The 21,261-nt window shown below is 40.6% G+C and overlaps 1 protein-coding gene across 2 annotated transcripts; it reads left to right on the forward strand.

Annotated features, from left to right (window-relative positions):
* Nucleotides 1-1,198: 1,198 nt before the first annotated feature.
* On the forward strand, nucleotides 1,199-19,370 carry LOC121684905 (phosphatidylinositol 3,4,5-trisphosphate 3-phosphatase and dual-specificity protein phosphatase PTEN-like). 2 transcript variants are annotated; one of them, XM_042065037.1, is made up of 10 exons: nucleotides 1,199-2,203; nucleotides 6,789-6,873; nucleotides 7,259-7,303; nucleotides 8,520-8,563; nucleotides 8,821-9,059; nucleotides 9,376-9,517; nucleotides 13,464-13,532; nucleotides 15,723-15,889; nucleotides 17,383-17,643; nucleotides 18,978-19,370. In XM_042065037.1, exons 1-10 carry the CDS (start codon nucleotides 2,125-2,127, stop codon nucleotides 19,161-19,163), a joined length of 1,317 nt encoding a protein of 438 aa, XP_041920971.1. In that variant the 5' UTR covers nucleotides 1,199-2,124; the 3' UTR covers nucleotides 19,164-19,370. The 2 variants fall into 2 exon arrangements, with proteins under 2 accessions (XP_041920971.1, XP_041920972.1); XM_042065038.1 differs by lacking the exon at nucleotides 13,464-13,532.
* Nucleotides 19,371-21,261: the final 1,891 nt, after the last annotated feature.

Genomic DNA, 21,261 nt, shown 5'->3' on the forward strand with positions numbered 1-21,261 from the left:
CTCCTTTTCTGTATGTGTTCACTCTGCATTCTTCAGCAACCCTATGGTGTATGCAAAAAAAAGATATGTATTGCATAGAGGAGCTCCCCAGTAGATGGCCCCTAGAACTGTTTGATACAAAAGTGACAGATGTGTGTGCGTGGTTGGTCGCCATGGTCCATTCTGGTATGAACTAACCATGAGTTTGTTTTTCGATTGACAAACCTGTAGGACTTTTGTACAAGTATTGATGGTATTGTTATATTGGTGTTCATGTTACGCCACAAGTCTAATAAGTTTTTGGTTAATGCCATGGTAAGTACAAAGCTCATGTCAGCTTTAACTCCAGGTCTTGTCCACACATGAGTAATAGCCTAAGGATTCTGAGAGTTTACCCATTACCACAATTAAATGATTACTGTCTGGCCCACAGTTGAGAGCCCACTATGGGGCCTGTGCCATATAGATACAACAAATGTGGATAACGATATTGCATAAATGATGCCAAATCCACCATGGGCCCTGCACACAAAGCAAAACAGACTTATAGGCTATAGACATTTTAGACACTATATAAGTTTTTTTTTTTGTGCATTATTTGTAAGTCACTTAAAATTGATTTTAAATAGTCTATTAAACGTACCTATACCTATTAAACGTATCTATTATTTTTTAGGATTAGGCGTAGTAATAAATCGATAGGCCTCAATAAGCCCTTAACATTCATGAATTGTCTACCATTGATAGACATTTTCAAAATTAAGAAAAAGCTGTCACTACCGTTTCTTTCAGCCAGAGGGCGCAAAGTGCGTCGTCCAGAGAGCACTGATTTATTGACCCGAAGTTTCTGTAATGTTAGTAATGTTACCTTGGTGGATGCAAAAGATTGTTCTCACGTCCACAGTTCACTGCTTTGCATTAACCACGTTTTTAACCAAGTAGGTTAACGTGTGTGAACTATGTAATGTAAACTATCTAATGTCTTAAATGTTTCGCTGGACAACACTCTTTTTGTGAAGCATGCCTATCGTCAAGCTACTACCCGACCTTTTTCAAAGAAGCTATACATGACTGTACTTGGTCTTACGCATCTTGATGCATTCGGTGGTAAAACACAGTTTCGATCACGACGAAACAATACATCATCAGTTTGCGCGGTGTATTGGAAACTTCCCCAATTATCAAAACACGTGACCACTTTGACAGGGAGGATTGCTGCCCGTACTGGAGTCGTGTGTCCTTCCGCGTCTAACAAAGGAGATCGCCGTTATTGCTTTTATCAACGTATTGCGTTTACTTGATTTTCACATCTCAATTTATTCCAATGCATTTATATGTGTGTTAGCTGAATGTATAGTGGGCTTTAGCATCAGTGGGACATTCTAGATCTATTTATTCACAGCGGTAGGATATTTTGTGAAACTGCCTGGTCTACCTTCTTTTTTCCTCTGTTGGAAGCCATGATGGAAGTTTGAGAGTTCAGCTGGGAGAGAATCGCGAAAAGAAAATGATTCCCTCGGACGAAACCATTAAATACCATCCCTCTGAATAATCACCGGTATACACTTTATTTAAATTTACGGTGGAGCCTGTCACTTCCTCTGTTTATTTGTTCAATCTAAGGACTACGATGATCCGTCGCTAGGAGGATTTTGGGGAAGAAAGGGGCTGCTAGCTAGCCATTGTTGCTAGCTAGAAATGCTAGCCAGCTAGCTAGCTACGTCGTGAGTTGCCTGGGAAAGGGTTGTCTGAATTTATACGTTAGCAGCAATGGAGAGGGTTCTCTCCTCTCGGTGGACCTAATCACGGCGGCTGTAGCGGACTCAAAGACTTTGGCCGTGTCTAATGCGTTCCGATCCGGGTTCTCGATTTTTGGATATCTTCTCACTTGGTGGGTTGCACGACAAATTCCAGGATTGGGAAAGTCGGGCCTGCTGTGGTGGAACCGAGCAAGGCCCGTCTTTATGATCCAGAGGCCATTCTAATCCTATTCACAACGACAACCACTGTGCTAGCCTGCTAGCCCTGTCACCGCAAAGGAAGGAGCTGCAAAACCAGGAGAAGCAAGGGTGATCGTGGGACAAAGCCATTGCAGAGGAAGCAAATATACATTGACATAACTGATAGAAGCTTAAGGACTTTGCAATGGCTGCAATAATCAAGGAAATTGTAAGTCGAAACAAACGAAGGTATCAAGAGGATGGATTCGATTTGGACTTGACATGTATCCTTGTCTAACAGTTAACATTAACGTTATTTAGAAAGTGGTCCCTTTCCCCCAAGTGCATTGACAGTAGAATACATTTTACCTATTGCATCCTTAAACCGTAGTTGGTTTGTCCGAACAGTAACGTTATATTGATTGTCAGCAGAAATGTCTTGAGCTAGCTAATGCTAGCTTGTCCTGAAAGTCTTTTTTCCGTAGCCATTTGCCTTGCTAGTTACTGAGATGTTGGCTAACTTTAGCTTGCTAATTTAAAAATCAGTGTGGACGGGGATATTGGAGATCTCACAACGATGTATGGCAAGCCTACGAAACAACGGAACTAAGCGAATACTGTAGGACTTGTTAGTGATGTGTGTGGCCATGTTATATTTGCCGTTATTTCTGAAAAATATGAGGCAAGTTATGTAGGTGTCAATTGACCGATACACACAGCATGCTGGCTAGCATTATAACGTGTAACGTCCCTACCTAGCTGGCTAGCCCCATAGCTTGTTAATTAGGGTTCGTTTCCACACACTCAACTCAGTAAGCGTCCCATCATCTCTTAATAGATAGATTATATCATACGTGCTCTCAAAAGGGTCACCATGACTTGTGATTACTGATTGTGATTACTCGTTGCTTAAGACAATGCAAGCCTAATGTAATGGATGGACAATTTTACTAGTTTGATGTGATATATTCATATATTTTACTTTTCATATAAGGTGGCATACTGTTAGCTCCCTGAATGTCGTTCTCATCGCTAGGTACTCATCCAGGTTGGAAGGGATCATGCCTTGGGTCATCCAGTACAGCTGCATTTTTCGTCAGATTCCGACTAAAATATTGCGTTGAAATACATACTACCACAGCTGTTGTCAGAATAAAACAATAGGCATATAGTTTTATTTTGAAAATATGTTGGCTTCCTATCGCCAGATATTGTACGTTTAGGTGGAAGTTGCACTTTGGAAAAATGACTGCATTGCACTCCTTGCTAAGTCATGTCTCTTGAAATCATATGGAAGATGTACAGAGGTAGTGTGATGAGGCCCTCGGATGCAAGGGTGTGCACTTGGTTTTGGGACGATCTAGTGTTCAGTTTGGCTGATAAATAAGACATGGTGTTCTGCTCTTGAATTTGTTGCTGATACTGCTTTGCATAACTAAATTTGCAACCTGCATTGGAAAGTAACGAGTACACAAACTAGTTAGATATAATGCCAGATGATCTATGCTATAATTGAAAGAGGGTTTGGTGGTGGTGATGTATTCAGGTATACTGTCTGTTAGAAATGACAAGCCTTCAGGTCATATAAGTGTGCATCCATGTACTACCTCAAGTATAGTTTCTCTAAAGTTAAAACAAAATAAGGAACAGACATGCATTCCAGTAGTGCAATGGTCAGTTAGATTAGGTCATGCTCTCATCTATTGCTATTATCAGTAAATTGCTCAGCATTAGATCTGTTTAGATTACGTTTTTTTTACTATTTGCATTTAATGGTGTGTTTTGGTATGTCTTGGCAGTGGTGCGTATTGGCGCCACTGAATGGAGATGCTAACCTTTGTTTCTTCTGCTGCAGAAACATAAAATAGCTTGTATTGTGGCTGCACAGTTGATCAATTTTGATAAATTGAATTAATGCAGTTAGGTAATTGCAAAGGCTGCAAGTAATCGTGCAGCTCACAAATCCGTCCCAATGGTTAATCTTTTTATATTCATGTAGTCCTCCTTGTGTGAAGCTCACCCGACAGAGTGCTGTGCTTCTCATGTTCAAGGCATGCTCACCAAGCATAAGTGGCCCAACTTGAAGCAATATCTGGAAAATTGAATATTAAATCCAATTGTAATATTTGTGGGGAAAATCACAATTAGATTTTATCCCCCCAAAAATTGTGCAGCCCTAGCTTGTATCCATTGGCAACGGCCCACTCCCACATCTGTAAGGTGATCCAGCAAGCCTGTCAACCTTGCTCAAGAAAAGGTTGGAGGTCATGCAAGCTGTCATGACTGAAGATTGAGTTGTATAGCTTAATTGTGCACAGCAACATTAATCTGGCTGCTGAAATGCATGTTGTGGTGATGTGGATCTTGGCAGAGGCAAGCTGCGGGACACAGTTTTGGAAAGTTGTGGATGAATGAAATGGGGTGGCTCAATGAATTGGTAGAATCAGTGTCAGCTTTTCAGTGTCTCAGCACGCGTGTGTGTGTGTTTGGGTGGGAACTGAGGGTGTCTTTGTCACATCAGATTGATAATTTGTTAACTTGGTGCGTGTGTGACGAGAGACCACATAAAGGTGTTGACACAAGCTGCATTTCTAGCACACGAGCAAAGTGTGGCTGACATGTGGTAGAGCACCCCAGTACACCCCCCGCCCTGCCCCACCCCACTCACACCCAGCACTCATGTATGTGGTTAAATGGTGTGGTGGCTTAGTATACACCAACATTCTCTCTCTCTCTCTCTCTCTCTCTGCCATGGTATCTAAAACAATATGGCCCTGTGCCCTTATGTAACACAGTATCTGAGTTCTGGGAATGGACCTTAAAATAGAGCACTGCTGAGCTGCTATCGGGTGGGGGGGAGGAGGGGAGAGCCCACAGAAGGGACGCCTAGGCCTAACACACTCATACACATCTACACACAGTCTGCCTGTCCAATACACACACTCATTTACACATAATACATTAAATGCACACCCACTCCCAACACACACAAACACACACATCTAGTGAAATTTACATTCTGTTTAGTTTGTCTTTACTCATGCTGGACACATCCTGTACCAGACTAGTACGGACGCAGGGTGGACATGGATTAGTGATTAATGTGTACAGTGGCTGTGCTTTTTTTTTTTTTCATGCAAAGCTTTCTAATTACAAGTCCTGTGAATGATGTCTTGAGAACTTCTACACTACTCTAACAGAGGAACAGTCTCCCTGCTGCCAGTGTACCGTGCTAATGCAAAATATTATGTAGGATGGGATGCCCGTCTCTACGGATATTTCCTAGTTTGCTAATGCAGCAGGACAGTGTTGAAACTTATGTCACTTTAGGAGACGGCTGCTGAACTTTAGAGACAGTTTATCTTGCGTATTACAAATATTTATCACTTGCACCATCTGTAAGGTCAGTCTGTCCCTTAGAGAGTTTCATGTGTGATCAGATTTAAATGTTGCAGTTAATATTTTACCTAACCCGTGGATTTATAGACTTTTCTCCATAGTTCCTTACGTTATTCTTCATAGCATTAGTGGAGTAGCAAAGAGTGGTTGAATGAGGTTTATTTTAGTTCTTTATATTTTGGCATCAAAAGCGAATGACAGCTGAGTGCAGAGCAAAAAGGGGGAATTTCAAAGTTATAGTGATGGGACATAAGCACTTTTCCTTCGTTGTCCCTTACTGCGTTGGTCTGCCGTTTTGCTTTACTCTGTAGTTAGACCTGCTAGCTCCAAGCAGAGGATGACACATTATCCCAGAAAAAGAGGAGTTTGTTGTTTAATATGTTAAAAGTATGCATGATGTTACAGAAAATCACTGCAAATCAGTCAGGGAGCAAAACCAACCCAAAACCCTTGTAATCTGGTAGCTACTAGCTTGAGTGTCACCTCTTTGTTTCTCTCATCTCTGAGGACCTGGATGCGGAAAGTGCCACTAACCCATTCCACTGTCCACCTTTTTTTTTTGCCTTTGAGAAACAAAAGAAATTGCACTCCAGCACTTGAAATGTACTGCTGCTAAAAATATGACCTGACTCATCCAATTAAAAACATTCAGGGTTTCCATTTTGAAAGGATATTCTCAGAAAGGGGCACTTCTGCAAATGAGTGAAGCATTGCACTCCTAGAGCTTGTGCAGAGCTGAGAGAGAGGGATGGATGGAGAGAGGAGAAAAGGGGGACAGAGAGGCATGGTGAAAGGATTAAAATCAAGTGTCTGTCTGTGTGAGTGCACACTTTCCTTGGTTTTATTTGTGAGTTTGTGTGATGTCATAGCAGATCCACTTGTGGCTTCAACGCATAGTTGAAATGGCACTATAGGATGACATGGCTGGTGGTGTTGGGTAGGAGCACTATAGGATGACATGGCTGGTGGTGTTGGGTAGGAGCACTATAGGATGACATGGCTGGTGGTGTTGGGTAGGAGCACTATAGGATGACATGGCTGGTGGTGTTGGGTAGGAGCACTATAGGATGACATGGCTGGTGTTGGGTAGGAGCACCAAACATTTCCCCACACACCAGTAAATGGCTCTTAATAACATTTGCCAGTGTGGTTGAAACGGGCCCTGCTGACTGAAAAGACCTTGTGTGAAAGTGTGGTTTGTCTACACTGCTTTCTAGACTATGACTTGTTGAATGGGCGAAATCAAGATGATAAAGTCTATTCTAGGTTTTATGTCATGAAATGAATAGACAAGGAACTGCCTTTTCTTCCTGTTTTGTTGTGATTTCTTTTGTAGGCTAAGTGCTCACTGTGCATGTGCATAGCTTCAAATATTTCATCAATGTAAATATTTTGTTTGACTTTGCCATGCAGTACTCTGCACAGCACTGGCCTATTACGTGTTTACCTTTCCTTAACTCAAGGTCTCAGACATATATCCGAATATCATCGCCATGGGTTTTCCAGCAGAAAGGTTGGAGGGAGTCTACAGAAATAATATAGATGATGTAGTCAGGTAAGCATGCAGACACATGCATACGATGCACAGAACATGTTGTAATGGCTTAATCATACTCATGTAGTCATATGACTAATTCAGCATGTATATTCCCAATGCTGGAAGGTATTGGATGGCAAGTGGAGCTGTGGTGCATAGAAACGAATGGTCTTGAATGACATGGAACTGCATACAGCTGCATCTGTGCTTTACAGAAGTGTCCAGACCTAGAACAACGAAAAAAACATTTGAATGTCTGTTCGGAGTCTGAGGACATGTTGGAATGTGGATGTGTAATGTATATTTATAGCAGAAGTGGAACACTGTTGACCACAGCGGTTTCATCAATCCTCTCAGATGTTTAACTTTTCCTCTCACCCCCCCCCCCCCCCTTTTTCTTCAGGTTTTTGGATTCAAAACACAAAAACCATTACAAAATATATAATCTGTAAGTAAACTTTTGAACCTATGTCTTGTCAACTTGAATGCAATCTGTGCTACGTATTTTCATTAGGGATGCATGATATATCGGCGGCCGATATATTATTGGCCGATAAGTGAAAAAATGAAAATATTATTATCGGTCCGATAACAGAATTCTGGCCGAAAATTTGCGCCGATATTTTTTAACGTCCTAATTTAGGCCTACGTAAGGTCCGTCTCGCTACACTGAGCTACTTGAGCTTGGTTGGCTATACTTTTCCTCAATATAATGTCAGCGGTGTGAATGTATTTCACCACTCTAACAAAATCTGTGGATATGTGTTCATTTGGGAATCTGTGCATCTCAAAATCCTCTCGTGAATGATCCTCCATTTAACCTTACCAGAGCGGAGCTCAGCCCTATCTAGAGTCGTCTTGTGCTGATGTGTTTGTACTTTACCGCGCTGGTCGGGGAAACGAATAAACAAACTTGTTAGTGGGACGAGTACATAAGTAGGCCTAGTTCTAAGTTGTGTTTTAGTATTATATTTGCATTACTTTAGCTTGGGTTTTGTATTATTACCTAGAAATATGCTAACCATTCCTGCTTCAGTTCCAGACAGGTCATCATAATAAGTTATTAAAACCTTTGGGGCTAACCCCTTTCATTTCTGCTGCAGCAGGTTGTGCGCAACAGAGTAGACGGACATAAGATACAGTCTGAGGAGTTGCAGCTTTATTCAGTTACCCGCAGTTGAAACTAAACCTAAGTTTCCCTCACAAACTCTGATTTGGTCGCTATACTGTAGCTTATTCCCAGCTAAGCCGTTTATGAGTGTTTAGTCCTAAATGAAAACGATTCATACTCTCTAGCCACTCACTCGCAATTCACTGATGTCGGGTTCACTTGAAGGAGCCACACATACTGTAGGGCTAGGCTACTGTTATGTTGACTGCTGTACTATTGAGGACTATTATGAGTTCTGTCCATCATTTGGTGGTAGGTAAAATTACTGCAATAATATTATGCTTATTAAATGCTTTCCCCAAATCACTTTTCACAATTTTTTTTTCAAGAGTAATATTATCGGTTATCGTATCGGTATCGGCCACAACAAACCAATAAATATCGGTTATCGTTATCGGCCCTAAAATTCCATATCGGTGCATCTCTAATTTTCATTTGTTTGAGAAGAGAAAAATATATGAAATCTGAAATGGAGTGTATATCTGTCTTTCAGATGTGCAGAACGACACTATGATACTGCCAAATTCAACTGCAGAGGTGAGATGATGATGATCTAATGCCTAGCTATGTTGTGTTTTCGAGCCACAATCTCATTGCTTCTAAAACCCATCTTTAGACTATTTCACCTAATGCATTGACGTAGTGCCATCCTAACAAAGGGGGTAGAGATGCGGCAATATTAATTTAACATACAGGGTAGACTGTGGTGTCTGGCTCAGGTGCCCATGTTTCCCGCCCTATTTACAGGAGTTGCTGAGTACAGGAGTGTTAAAGTCTTGCTTTTTTCCCTCCAGTTGCACAATACCCCTTCGAAGACCACAACCCCCCTCAGCTGGAGTTGATCAAGCCGTTCTGTGAGGACCTTGACCAGTGGTTGAGTGAGGATGACAATCATGTGGCCGCCATCCACTGCAAGGCAGGCAAAGGTCGCACGGGGGTCATGATCTGTGCCTATCTGCTGCATCGCAGGAAGTTCCAGGAGGCCCAGGAAGCCCTGGACTTCTACGGAGAAGTCAGGACCAGGGACAAAAAGGTGGGTGGCTCGCTCGGAAATTCCTACATTCCATTGCACAGCATCCAGGCAATCTCTGCTCTGATCCTCCATGGTTAAAATCAGTGAACAATTTAACACTTGGGCCACTGCTGTATGAATAGCAAGCAAGTATTCAACTAGTGTTGGGCTCATCATCACAACAAAACAAAAACGCTGTTCAAAAGGCATTTAAGTAATGCACACTCAAACAAAGACTGTGTTACTACTTTCTCCACACTACCTCTGCTGCATCTATTGAAGTTGCATCACTTCTCCCTGCGGTGAATGTGTCCTTGTGTCCTTGTTTGCCTCACAGGGGGTCACCATCCCTAGCCAGCGGCGCTACGTATACTATTACAGCTACCTGCTCAAGAAACAGCTGGAGTACCGGCCCGTCGCCTTACTCTTTCACAAGATGGTGTTCGAAACTGTGCCCATGTTTGGTGGAGGAACCAGCAGTAAGTTTCATAGAACACACACACACTGCGGTTTGTGTGTGCATGTATTTTGTTTGTTTAACCACTCTTTAAGACCAAAAGAAATTCTCTGAAGTCAATTTTGCCCATGGCTCATTTGCGGACTCTTAGAAAACATGTATAGGTTGTTTACTTCTCCAGACTGAAGATGTCTCTTACATATATATATATATATATATATATATATATATATATATATATATATATATATATATATATATATATATATATATATATATACATATATACATATATACATACATACATACATACGTATACATACATACATGTATATACATACAGTGAGGCTCATAAGTATTTGAACCCATGCTAAAGTTGACTAAAAAGTGGAATATAAAATCATCTTTTGGAAATTGATCTTAATGCCTTAAGTAAAAAACATAGGACATATCCAACCTTTTTAAGGTCACCAATTTTTTTTGTGAATGAATAATGTATCATACATAAATAAATGTTCTTCCTTAACATACAGGGGCCATAAGTATTTAAACCCCTGTTAAATTCCCATAGAGGCAGGCAGATTTTTATTTTTAAAGGCTAGTTATATCATGGATCCAGGATACTTTGCATTCTGATAAAGTTCCCTTAGCCTTTGGAATTAAAATAGCCCCACATCATCACATCGTTTATCCCAGCCCTAAACCCATGCTAAGTCAACTTTAGCATGGGTTTAGGGCTGGGATAAACGATTATTTTTTAAACTATTAATCTAACGATTCATTTTTTCAGTCCGATTCGATTTTGATTCGATTATCGATTATCTCCCCATTAATTGACTAATAGCAACTTATACATGTTTATTTACATATCTGAATGAAAAAACATGGATTCTTTAACATTACAATATATGTTTATTGCTCTTAAGATTCCAAAATAAAAGACTATACAAGTGCAAAGTAATTCATTCTTAGTCAGAGGTAGCATTCAATAAAGTTCAGTAGTGTATGTCTAATTGAGTGCCTGTCACTTTAAGACGTTGTGTGAGGAAATCCTTGCAATTAACATTAACGCAGTTAAAAGGCTGCTGATGTGTGGATGCAATTCACAACATAGTTCGTTCAAATAACGGTTCGTACTTCTCCTTGGGACAAGCACTTTTGAGTCTTGGAAAACACTTTTCCATTTACATCGGGATTTGGCAAACATTTAGAGTCAATAAAATGAGCCCTGCATGAGTAACGAATACAAGCAGCTGCAAGTAAGCATGCTAAACTTGACATCCAAACAGTATTCTAACGTTAGCTTTGAGATACTGCTTGATTGCATACTGTAACTTAACTTAGTTTAGTCTCCTCAATGTACTATGTTGTGATAAGACCTCAGCAGAGTTTACTTTAACTTTAATGCAGCAGTTTTGAACACATTTGCGCAGCATGGTCACGATGCTAAGCGGATTTAATAGCAATTTAGCCCACTGTGTTCTATGCAGTGCTTCTATGTGGCAAAAAACAATCCTTCAACAATCATGAATATTTTGTTAAATGCACATGCAGAGGAGGACCAGCGGGCTCGTTACGAGAGAGAGAGAGAGAGAGAGAGCGCGGGCGGGGCGAGGAAAGGCTGTGTGAGTAAAAAGTGCAGCTCAATGAAATTATTTTATCTTATCTTTAATTTAAATAGTACAACATAGAACATCAATGTCTGGTGGCCGGTTTTGATTTCGTGGTGCCTAGCCACAGATTAGTCAACGTATGGAAAACACTGAAGGTGTAAAATTAAAAATACGTTATGCTTGACGAATTGACGCTCCTATTTTGCGTCGACGTATTTTTTGCGTCGTCATCGATTACGTCGACGCGTTGTCCCAGCCCTACATGGGTTCAAATACTTATGAGCCTCACTGTATACAGCTGTAGTAAAAAATTAAGAGACCACTGCACATTTGTCTGATGTCATCCTACGGTTGCTGAATGACATTTGAATGAGTTGACGGTCATATACAACACACACACACTTTTATGAACATATGAAGAGTTCAGATGCAAAACCCTCTAAATCCGTCTGACCACTTTTCTTTTAAATGAGCATTTAAATTCAGGCTCCTATAGGTTTTTGCCTATAAATTGATATTTCAGACCAGGAAGATTATTTAGATGGTATTTAGGAGGTTTAGAAGTTAAATTATTTGATTAGCGTATACTATGTGTGAAGAGCATCCCCTCACCATCTTTATCTCATTTTTGACATAGGTGGCATTTAGAGGCTTTTGCATCTGAACCCTTCATATACAGTATGTAGTTCTGACTGCCAAATGCAACAGACTCCTGCAAATGAACTAGCTGTGGTGAAAATTGACATTTGTGAATGAGTTTCTCAATTAACATGCATGCTCCTTATGACTTCTAATGTACACCTGTGTTCCTCCTTGCACTGTGTCCCTGGTTGTTGGGACCTACAGATAGTGAAATTTGGGGTGCAGCTAGCGTCTGTTGTCTGCTCTACCTGGGAGGCGTCACAAACCCCTTTGTTTCTCCCACATCTCTCCTTCACTCATTCTCTAAATTTCTCTCTTCTCTTCACCCTAATATGAGGGCTCTATTCTGATTTGGACACTTATCAATACATTGAAAGTAAGCTAGCATGAATGACGTAGGAAAAATAAGACCATCAATTAGTTTGTGAGAAACAGGAAGTGACATTGCAAGAAAGGAGCAACTGTAGAAGAATACAGTTTATCACTGTAAGTTTGTGTGTGTGTGTGTGTGTGTGTGTGTGTATCTAGGTATATGATATCTGAATATCTGTTAAGTTTATTTGCAAATGTTAGGGGTGCAATGGTTCAACACACATACATGGATACAAGCATAAATACATATACAGACATACACATGGGTGAGGTTTGACTGCAGTTTTCAGGTCAAAGTTGAGTTTGTTGTGTCTAATTGGACCCTGGAAATTAAATTATCCAATAGCAGTGAACAAATTGAATTGAGTGAAATGAAGAGTTTTGCTATGTCAAGCAGGCTCTAGAAGGAATTGATGTTACAGTAGGTTTGCACTGTGCATATATCATAATGTCCCTAGTCATGCAAAAATTAACATGGAGATAGACATGATTCAGTCAGAAGACTACACCATTGTATTGTGGTGTGCTTTATTCAGCATTTTCAGACTGAACATGTATTGATAGAACATTGTTTTCCATGCAAAGCATCTCCCAGACACGCAGGAAAGTACTAGTTGATGGAGTATGCTGAATTACAAATTTTGCAAATCTAGTGAATGTTCCTTTCAAATGCTTTGAAATTACCCTTTGGTTTAGCTATCTACTTCAAAGCAAACATTTTCTAGCTTCATCTGTGTCTAGTCAGTAATACTCTTGTATTTGTGTGATAGCGGCCATGTGTAATATAACATTTAACACTTTGCTAATGGCAATGTATTACACAAACAGGAATACAACTGGTCTACTGTGATGAGGGCCTAGATGAAGAGGGATTGCAGACCAAGTTGACTAAAAAAAAAAAAGATTGGCACAGGACTAAAGTCAAGTATTGCAATACCTTCAGCCACAGAAAAGTTGACCGTTATATATTTGGTTTATCTAATCGGATAGAAATCAAATCTAAATCTTCTGTGATTTTAGATCATTCTTAAGCTCACTCTGAGAAACAGTCATTTACATTGAATACAGTAGGGAGTGGAGTTCATACAATCTGGCCTGCATAACAAATCACACAAGCAGCTACCTGAAGAGCAGTTCCAGGAAATACTCAAACTACCACTCCCGTGGGACCTGTGACTCAAAGCTTTGCACTTGAACTGTGTTGCTGCGAGTGCACGAGACTGTTGCACCCCTAACGGAGCCGTTTGTATGTTGAGACAGCTAGGCCGTCCCCACCCCCACCCCCCCCTTCTCCGGTGGATCAGCAGGGTGTGTGTGTTAACTTCCTTCTCTCTCTCTAAGGGGACAGTACAGTAAAAAACAGGAGCGAACCCAACTCCCAGGGCTTCAAGAAAGGGAGCTGGCACTGGGGTAATTCAGCCTTAATTTACTACATCATTAACTGAGACTGAGCAACTTCACAGAGCACCCACCTCACCAGCCATGGCAACACAACGCACTAGTCCTCTAGCAATCAGCGGGGGAAAAAATGAAATAAGATAAAAGAATTGAAAGCACTTAGGGTTGGGTACCTTTAAAATTTTAACCCATCTTGATACCAATATCGATACTTGGTGTTCAGTACCAGTACCCAGCGGTATTTACTCTGTCTGAACCTGTAACAGTAGTGGGGTGGCTGGTGACTATAGAAATTGGTGGCACTACTAAGTTTAGTCCAATAAAATGTTATATTTTGCAATAGGCCTACTTGCTGCACATATGCAAAAGTGCTGTTCAACAGAATGTTGAGTTCTGGCTTATTGTCAATGCGGGGTCACCATTAAGTCATGTCACATATCACCCAGGACATCCAAACTAGAACTCCGCTGCTGAAGCAAACTGCCATTTATTAATATGGTGAACTCAGACAGAGAGCTGAATTAGACAACTGGCCTACAATTATGCTTATGTGAAGGAAGCCAACTACAGTCTGCACATACTTCTTTCTTCAAAAACTCAGTGCGCACACACAAGGAACTGTCAAGATGTTTAATGTCAGGACCTGTTGCCTAAACTATAGCCTACATATGAATATATACTGAAAAAAACAACAACATATTTATTCATTAGTTATGCACCATTTCACCACAATCCACCATTTTTATTTCTGACTAAGCAGGCTTACTGTTTTTTGTTTTTTTTGTTTTTTTTTAAACAGGGTAGCATCAGCCCACTCTGCATTGCCAAGATAGTATCATGTAACAACATGAGAAGCTCACAAGTTATCATTCTTTAACACATAATTACCAAACGGGCCTTAGAGAAAAGCCAATCAGTTCTCATTTACAAAGAACAGAGAACAGTAAAAAGTATAGCAAGTTTATGGAAACATTTCACTTTTGTCTGTAAATCTCTTATTTATTTGCCCCTTTCAGACACTGAATCCAAAAAAAGAAAATCCAAAGAGAAAATCAAAATGGTGCTGTAGTGGTTTTGCACTGGTCTCACCCAGATGCGTTCTTCTCCGGCACCGGAAGTGAGCACAGTTGAGCCAAAAAAAAGTATTTGGTAGTACTGATCTTCAAACGGTACCATTAAAAGTGCTGAGTTCAGTACCCAATCCTACATCTCACAGACAGAGCTCAGTTCAGGCAAATTTTTATGTTGCACATCACTAGCAAAACCTGCTTTGCAAAGTGGAATGTGTGGGTAGATCCAGTATGCTCTAACCGGTAAAGCCTGAATGTTATGGCGCCACAGTGGTAGACTGAGCGTCTTTGCCGTGCTGCTATGGTAACCAGCTAGCTGAGTTGATGCACATGGCTTTTTTTTTTTTGCACTTTGTCGCCTGGCACTAACCGTCGTGCAGCAGATGCACAGTGCACTAATGCAGTCATCACTTCCTGTCTGCTGAGAGGCGCGCCTCAATGCTCTGCCGACACGCGAGCTGAAGTGAGGCAGAGGTCACTGCTAGAAGGTGGTGCTCGCTGGCACTAGGTCACGAGTTCATTTCCCACATGGCTCCCTCTTGCGAAACGCATGCCGTCATCTCTGGCTTTAGGTGATGTTAGATTCATACAAAATTGGCTGAACACAAATTCACGCCCACCCCTAGACCTCTGTGTAGGTTTTATTTCATATGTGGCACCTCACTGGCTGTCCTCAGAATAGGGCTTTTTGTGTGATCTGGTGCTTGGGTCAGTCCTTTCCTCTGTGTCTCTATCCTGACTCTTGTCTAACTCTTGTTTTCTCCTATTTAAAATATTTGCTGGTGGGTGGGGGGATGGGAGAAAGGGTTTGATGAACCTTTATGAACCCAGAAAATGCTATTCTGTGCAAAGCTATGGACGTGATGGAGAGATTAGGTGATTTTAACACCTTTTTTGTGTGGTTGTCTTTGCTCAATTCCTCTTTCCTCACGTCCTCTTTCACTGCTCTTTCATATTTATATCTGGCCTACTCTCTCTCTCTCTCTCTCTCTCTCTCTCTCTCTCTCTCTCTCTCTCTCTCTCTCTCTCTCTCTCTCTCTCTCTCTCTCTCTCTCTCTCTTGTTTCTCTCCTCAAACATCTCTCTCCCATTCTCCCCTCTCCCTCCTCGTTCTCCTCCCATCCTCCAACCAGACCCTCAGTTTGTCGTGTACCAGTTAAAGGTTAAAATACACACTTCCAACCCGGCCCACACCCGACGGGAGGAGAAGCACATGTTCTTCGAGTTCCCACAGCCTCTGCCTGTGTGTGGCGACATCAAGGTGGAATTCTTCCACAAGCAAAACAAAATGATGAAAAAGGTCAGTCTACTGCATTGAAGTTAAAGTAAACTCTGCTAAGGTCTTATCGCAACATAGTACATTGAGGAGACTACTAAGTTAAGTTACAGTATGCAATCAAGCAGTATCTCAAAGCTAACGTTAGAATACTGTTTGGATGTCAAGTTTAGCATGCTTACTTGCAGCTACTTGTATTCGTTATTCATGCAGGGCTCATTTTATTGACTCTGAATGTTTGCAAAATCCCGATGTAAATGGAAAAGTGTTTTCCAAGACTCAAAAGTGCTTGTTCAAAGGAGAAGTACGAACCGTTATTTGAACTAACTACTTATGAATTGCATCCACACATCAGCAGCCTTTTAACTGTGTTAATGTTTAATGTTAATTGCAAGGATTCCCACACGAACGTCTTAAAATGACAGGCACTCCATTTGACACTGCTGAACTTTATTGAATGCTACCTCTGACTAAGAATGAATTACTTTGCACTTGTATAGTCTTTTATTTTGTAATCTTAAAAGCAATAAACGTATATTGCGATGTTAAAGAATTCATGTTTTTTTCATTCAGATATGTAAATAAACATGTATAAGTTGCTATTAGTGAATTAATGTGGAGATAATCGATAATCGAATTGAAAAAATGAATCGTTAGATTAATCGATGCATCGAAAAAATAATCGCTAGATTAATCGTTTAAAAAATAATCGTTTATCCCAGCCCTAGTCCTCATTGAGTATGAATGCGTTCTTGTAAATCCCGACATCACTGCACTGTAAAACAATATATACTGATACGCACTCATCTGCTCCAGTATTAAAGGAGCGGTTTGTAGGATTGTTACCGAACGTTCTGTAGGCCAAAATCAAAACACTGGTGAACGTTCTCAAGACTACCTAGACGCAAGCCTCTTCTGGGTTGCAAGATGTAATGAAGACTTAGCTAACTCAGCTGCTTTAACGTTTCTCCAACCATGACCCAGCTACACATTAAGGAAACAGTGAAAACTAAATATACAGTACCTCTCTAATCAACGTAACATATTTAGCTGAAGTTAGCAATGCAATTGAAGTTTAGCCTAGGCTACCTGTCGTGGAGTTATGGCCACCTCTGCGTCAGACTTGATATTCTTTGTTTGACGAAGACGTCGCCATCTCAGGAAGGCTTTGGAAATTTGCCTGCCTCTCGTAAGGTACTCATTCTACAACTATTGACAGTTGGCCTTTGCTAATCTGGCAACCCAAATAGGAGAAAGCACCAGCCCATTATTACGCTATTCTAGAATTAAATCGTTCAAAACATAAACGGAAATTCCAAGAGATTCCGGCCCGTAACTAATTTTTTTTACGGGGTTTTACAGGTAATAGTAATGTTGTAAAATAAGCCATTACTTCAGTTCATCGTGTTTCCTTACTCTCTGACGACATATGGTGATCATTTTTGGAATGGTTGCAATTTATTTTTCATTTCTTACATACTGGTCCTTTAAATCGTTTCTTCCCTCCTTCATTTCAGGACAAAATGTTTCACTTTTGGGTAAACACCTTCTTCATTCCGGGACCGGAGGAGAGCGAGGAGCGTGTGGAGAACGGGTCAGTGGTGAACGATATCGGGGAGCTTCCGGCACAAACCCTGAGTGCCCCAGTGGACCGAGCCGGAGGCGGAGTGGGTGCGGCCGATGGAGACCGGGACTACCTGATCTTGTCCCTCTCCAAGAACGACTTGGACAAAGCCAATAAAGATAAAGCCAACAGATATTTCTCACCAAACTTTAAGGTGACTTTTTCAAAAAATGGTTTTTAAGTCATATCAAATCTGTAGGAATGTTATATAAAGATATGGTCCCGATCATATTATGGAAATGTAATTGTTGTGCCATTAAGTACAGAGAAAGGTTTGTTATTAGGGATGCACGATATATCGGCGGCCGATATATTATTAGCCGATCAGTGAAAAAATGAAAATATTATTATCGGTCCGATAACAGAATTCTGGCCGATAATTTCCGCCGTTATTTTTTAAAGTCCTAATTTAGGCCTACGTAAGGTCCGTCTGGCTACACTGAGCTACTTGAGCTTGGTTGGCTATACTTTTTCCTCAATTTAATGTCAGCGGTGTGAATGTATTTCACCACTCTAACAAAATCTGTGGATATGCGTTCATTTGGGAATCTGTGCATCTCAAAATCCTCTCGTGAATGATCCGCCATTTAACTTTACCAGAGCGGAGCTCAGCCCTATCTAGAGCCGTCTTGTGCTGGTGTGTTTGCACTTTACCGTGCTGGTCGGGGAAACTAATAAACAAACTCGTTAGTGGGACGAGTACATAAGTAGGCCTAGTTCTAAGTTGTGTTTTAGTTTTATATTTGCATTACTTTAGCTTGGGTTTTGTATTATTACCTACAAATATGCTAACCATTCGTGCTTCAGTTCCCGACAGGTCATCATAATAAGTTATTAAAACCTTCGGGGCTAACGTCTTTCATTTCTGCTGCAGCAGGTTGTGCGCAACAGAGTAGACAGACATAAGATACAGTCTGAGGAGTTGCAGCTTTATTCAGTTACCCGCAGTTGAAACTAAACCTTGAAAGTTTCCCTCACAAACTCTGATTTGGTCACTATACTGTAGCTTATTCCAAGCTGAGCCGTTTATGACCGTTTAGTCCTAAATGAAAACGATTCAAACTCTCTAGCCACTCACTCGCAATTCACTGATGTCGGGTTCACTTAAAGGAGCCACACATACTGTAGGGCTAGGCTACTGTTATGTTGACTGCTGTACTATTTAGGACTATTATGAGTTCTGTCCATCATTTGGTGGTAGGTAAAATTACTGTAATAAAATTATGCTTATTAAATGCTTTCCCCAAATCACTTTTCACATTTTTTTTTCAAGAGTAATATTATCGGTTATCGTATCGGTATCGGCCACAACAAACCAATAAATATCGGTTATCGTTATCGGCCCTAAAATTCCATATCGGTGCATCTCTATTTGTTATATATTTATCATTCTGTGTTGTGTATATACATCAGAAATTCTTATATTTAGTATTGTGTAGGACCTCAAGTTTTGCCTGTTTTTCAAGCCACTGGTTCTCTCTCGTCTAGGTGAAGTTGTATTTCACAAGGACAGCGGAGGAGCCCTCAAACTCCGAGGCCAGCACGTCCACCTCTGTCACCCCGGACGTGAGCGACAACGAGCCGGATCACTACCGGTATTCCGACACCACTGACTCGGACCCCGAGAACGAGCCATTCGACGAGGAGCAGCACACACAGATCACAAAAGTGTGAACTCATAACGAAACAAACAAAAAAAAAAAAAAAAAACAAGAAAAAACAACAAGAAGACAAAATACCCACAACCAGAGAAAAAAAGGAGAAAACTTGAAAACTGAACTGAAGAAAGTACCTTTCAGCCCTCTCCCAAACGGCAATAGAACATTTGTGTCGCTTCAAAAGAAAACACGCCATCAGTTATAGAAGAAAAAAAAAAACAAATATCCTGACCAATATATTGTTTTATTTTATTATTACTATAATTATTATTATTATTATTATTTTATGTGCGGATATTGACACAGTTGCCTGCTGGGGAAGGGGAGAAGGTCCTGTAGCTATTCTGTGTACATAAAAAACAAAAGAAAATCCCTTTTTGTGTCAAAGACAACAAAATGCGTTGAAAAATCAAGGCAATCAGGAGAGGGAAGGAGAGGAGGGATGGACACAGGACCCTCTCTTTCTCCTGTCCACACCAAGGCCAGTGCTGCAATCACTTTTTTCTTTCTCTCTTCTCTCTCCTCCCTTTTCCCTTTTCCTCTCCTTATCTCCTCCTCTTCCTCCTCCTCCTCCTCCTCTCTCGTTCCCTCCCTCTTTACTGTGAATGCTTCTTGTGCTGTCTGCAGGCTGCCCCCTCTGAACCAAGTGCAAATTGATTCAGCTTAGGTCGGCCTGCGTTAAGGAGGCTAAGGTGTGTTGGCAACGCCATCCTCCCCCCCCACCCCCACCCCCCTCCCCCACTGTGTATAACGTTAAATTATGCAGAAAAAAAAGAAAAGAAAAAAAGGCATCCCATGTAATTGTCAATGTTTTTTTATCCTAAGATAATAAAAAATCTAATACACGAAACAGCAGGTAAACAGTGTTTGCAATAATATTAACACTCATCATTTAAAGGACAAACTGATGTGCATGCTATTTGCATTTAGTGTCCATGTTTTAATAAATATACAGATGTTTTCATGAGGGGTTAGAAAAGAGAAAATGGAAAATATTATAAAACACCTAAGGGTTTTTTGTTATGGCCATCACTCTGACACTTAAAAATGGCAGTGGTTATTGATCTACATGAAGTTAGATGAATACAATTCGTAAGATTAAACCTCTGACCAAATAATGTAATAAACAGTTTCACACTTAGTTCTGGTAAAATATGCTTGGTATATGATGAGGTTTAGATGGAAAAGCAGTTGAGTTGCAGTTTAAAGAGTTGGTAGGTGATCTAATGTCAATGTCATCAGGTTTTAGTGTGCTATTGGCTGCTTTTAGGCATCATTAACCTACCTCTGAATGCACAGAATCGTATCTCACTAGTTGTAATTATTGGCTTGGGTACAGTGTTTTTCTTCTGGTGCAAAATGCTTGTCAACCAAAACTTAGCCCTGATGGAATATGGAAGGCATGTTGAAAATGGTCTTGATGCTCTCTGGGACGGTTTTCTGTACATGGATTGATTAAAGTCTATTCCAAAGAAAGTCTCATTTAGGACTAAGATGAAGCCATGTATGGGGAATCTGAGATTAACTAAAACATGATGCATGCATTTTAAGAAATCAAATCTTATTATTACATTGGCTGTGGACAAAACAAACTGTACGGCAGGTTTTGGTTGAGCCGTTTTGTAAAGAAGATGCACTAAGTTTGGACACTTGTTTGGTGTTTGCAGGGTGTTGGACCATGTGTGTGTTAACAGTTCAACTCACTACTTCTGTCACATAGAACTATAAACAATGACCATCTCTAGGCACTTACACAACGCTAGGCCATTCTATGTGACTGACTCATAAATGTGAAAAATGTGTCATGGTTGAAAAGAAACATCTCCCCTAACTACAAAACCATTGCAGTTGAGAGTAACAGAACTGTCCTGAGGTTTTTCGATTGACACAAAAGGTTGAAGCATCCCACCCCAACCAAGCCCAAATCGGGTTAGGGGATAAACTAGAGATGATGGGTATTAAACCATCTAGCTCAGGTACATCCCACTGAAATGCTGACCCAGTACATTACATGGATACATATATAATAGGACATCTTAACAAACACTAACACAAGCTCACAAACTTGCTTTGTCATTTACCAGACCGGACCTTGTGTGTGTGTGTGTGTGTGT

This window comes from Alosa sapidissima, chromosome 16 (genome assembly GCF_018492685.1).
Source record: "Alosa sapidissima isolate fAloSap1 chromosome 16, fAloSap1.pri, whole genome shotgun sequence".
Classification (NCBI taxonomy): Eukaryota; Metazoa; Chordata; class Actinopteri; order Clupeiformes; family Clupeidae; genus Alosa; species Alosa sapidissima.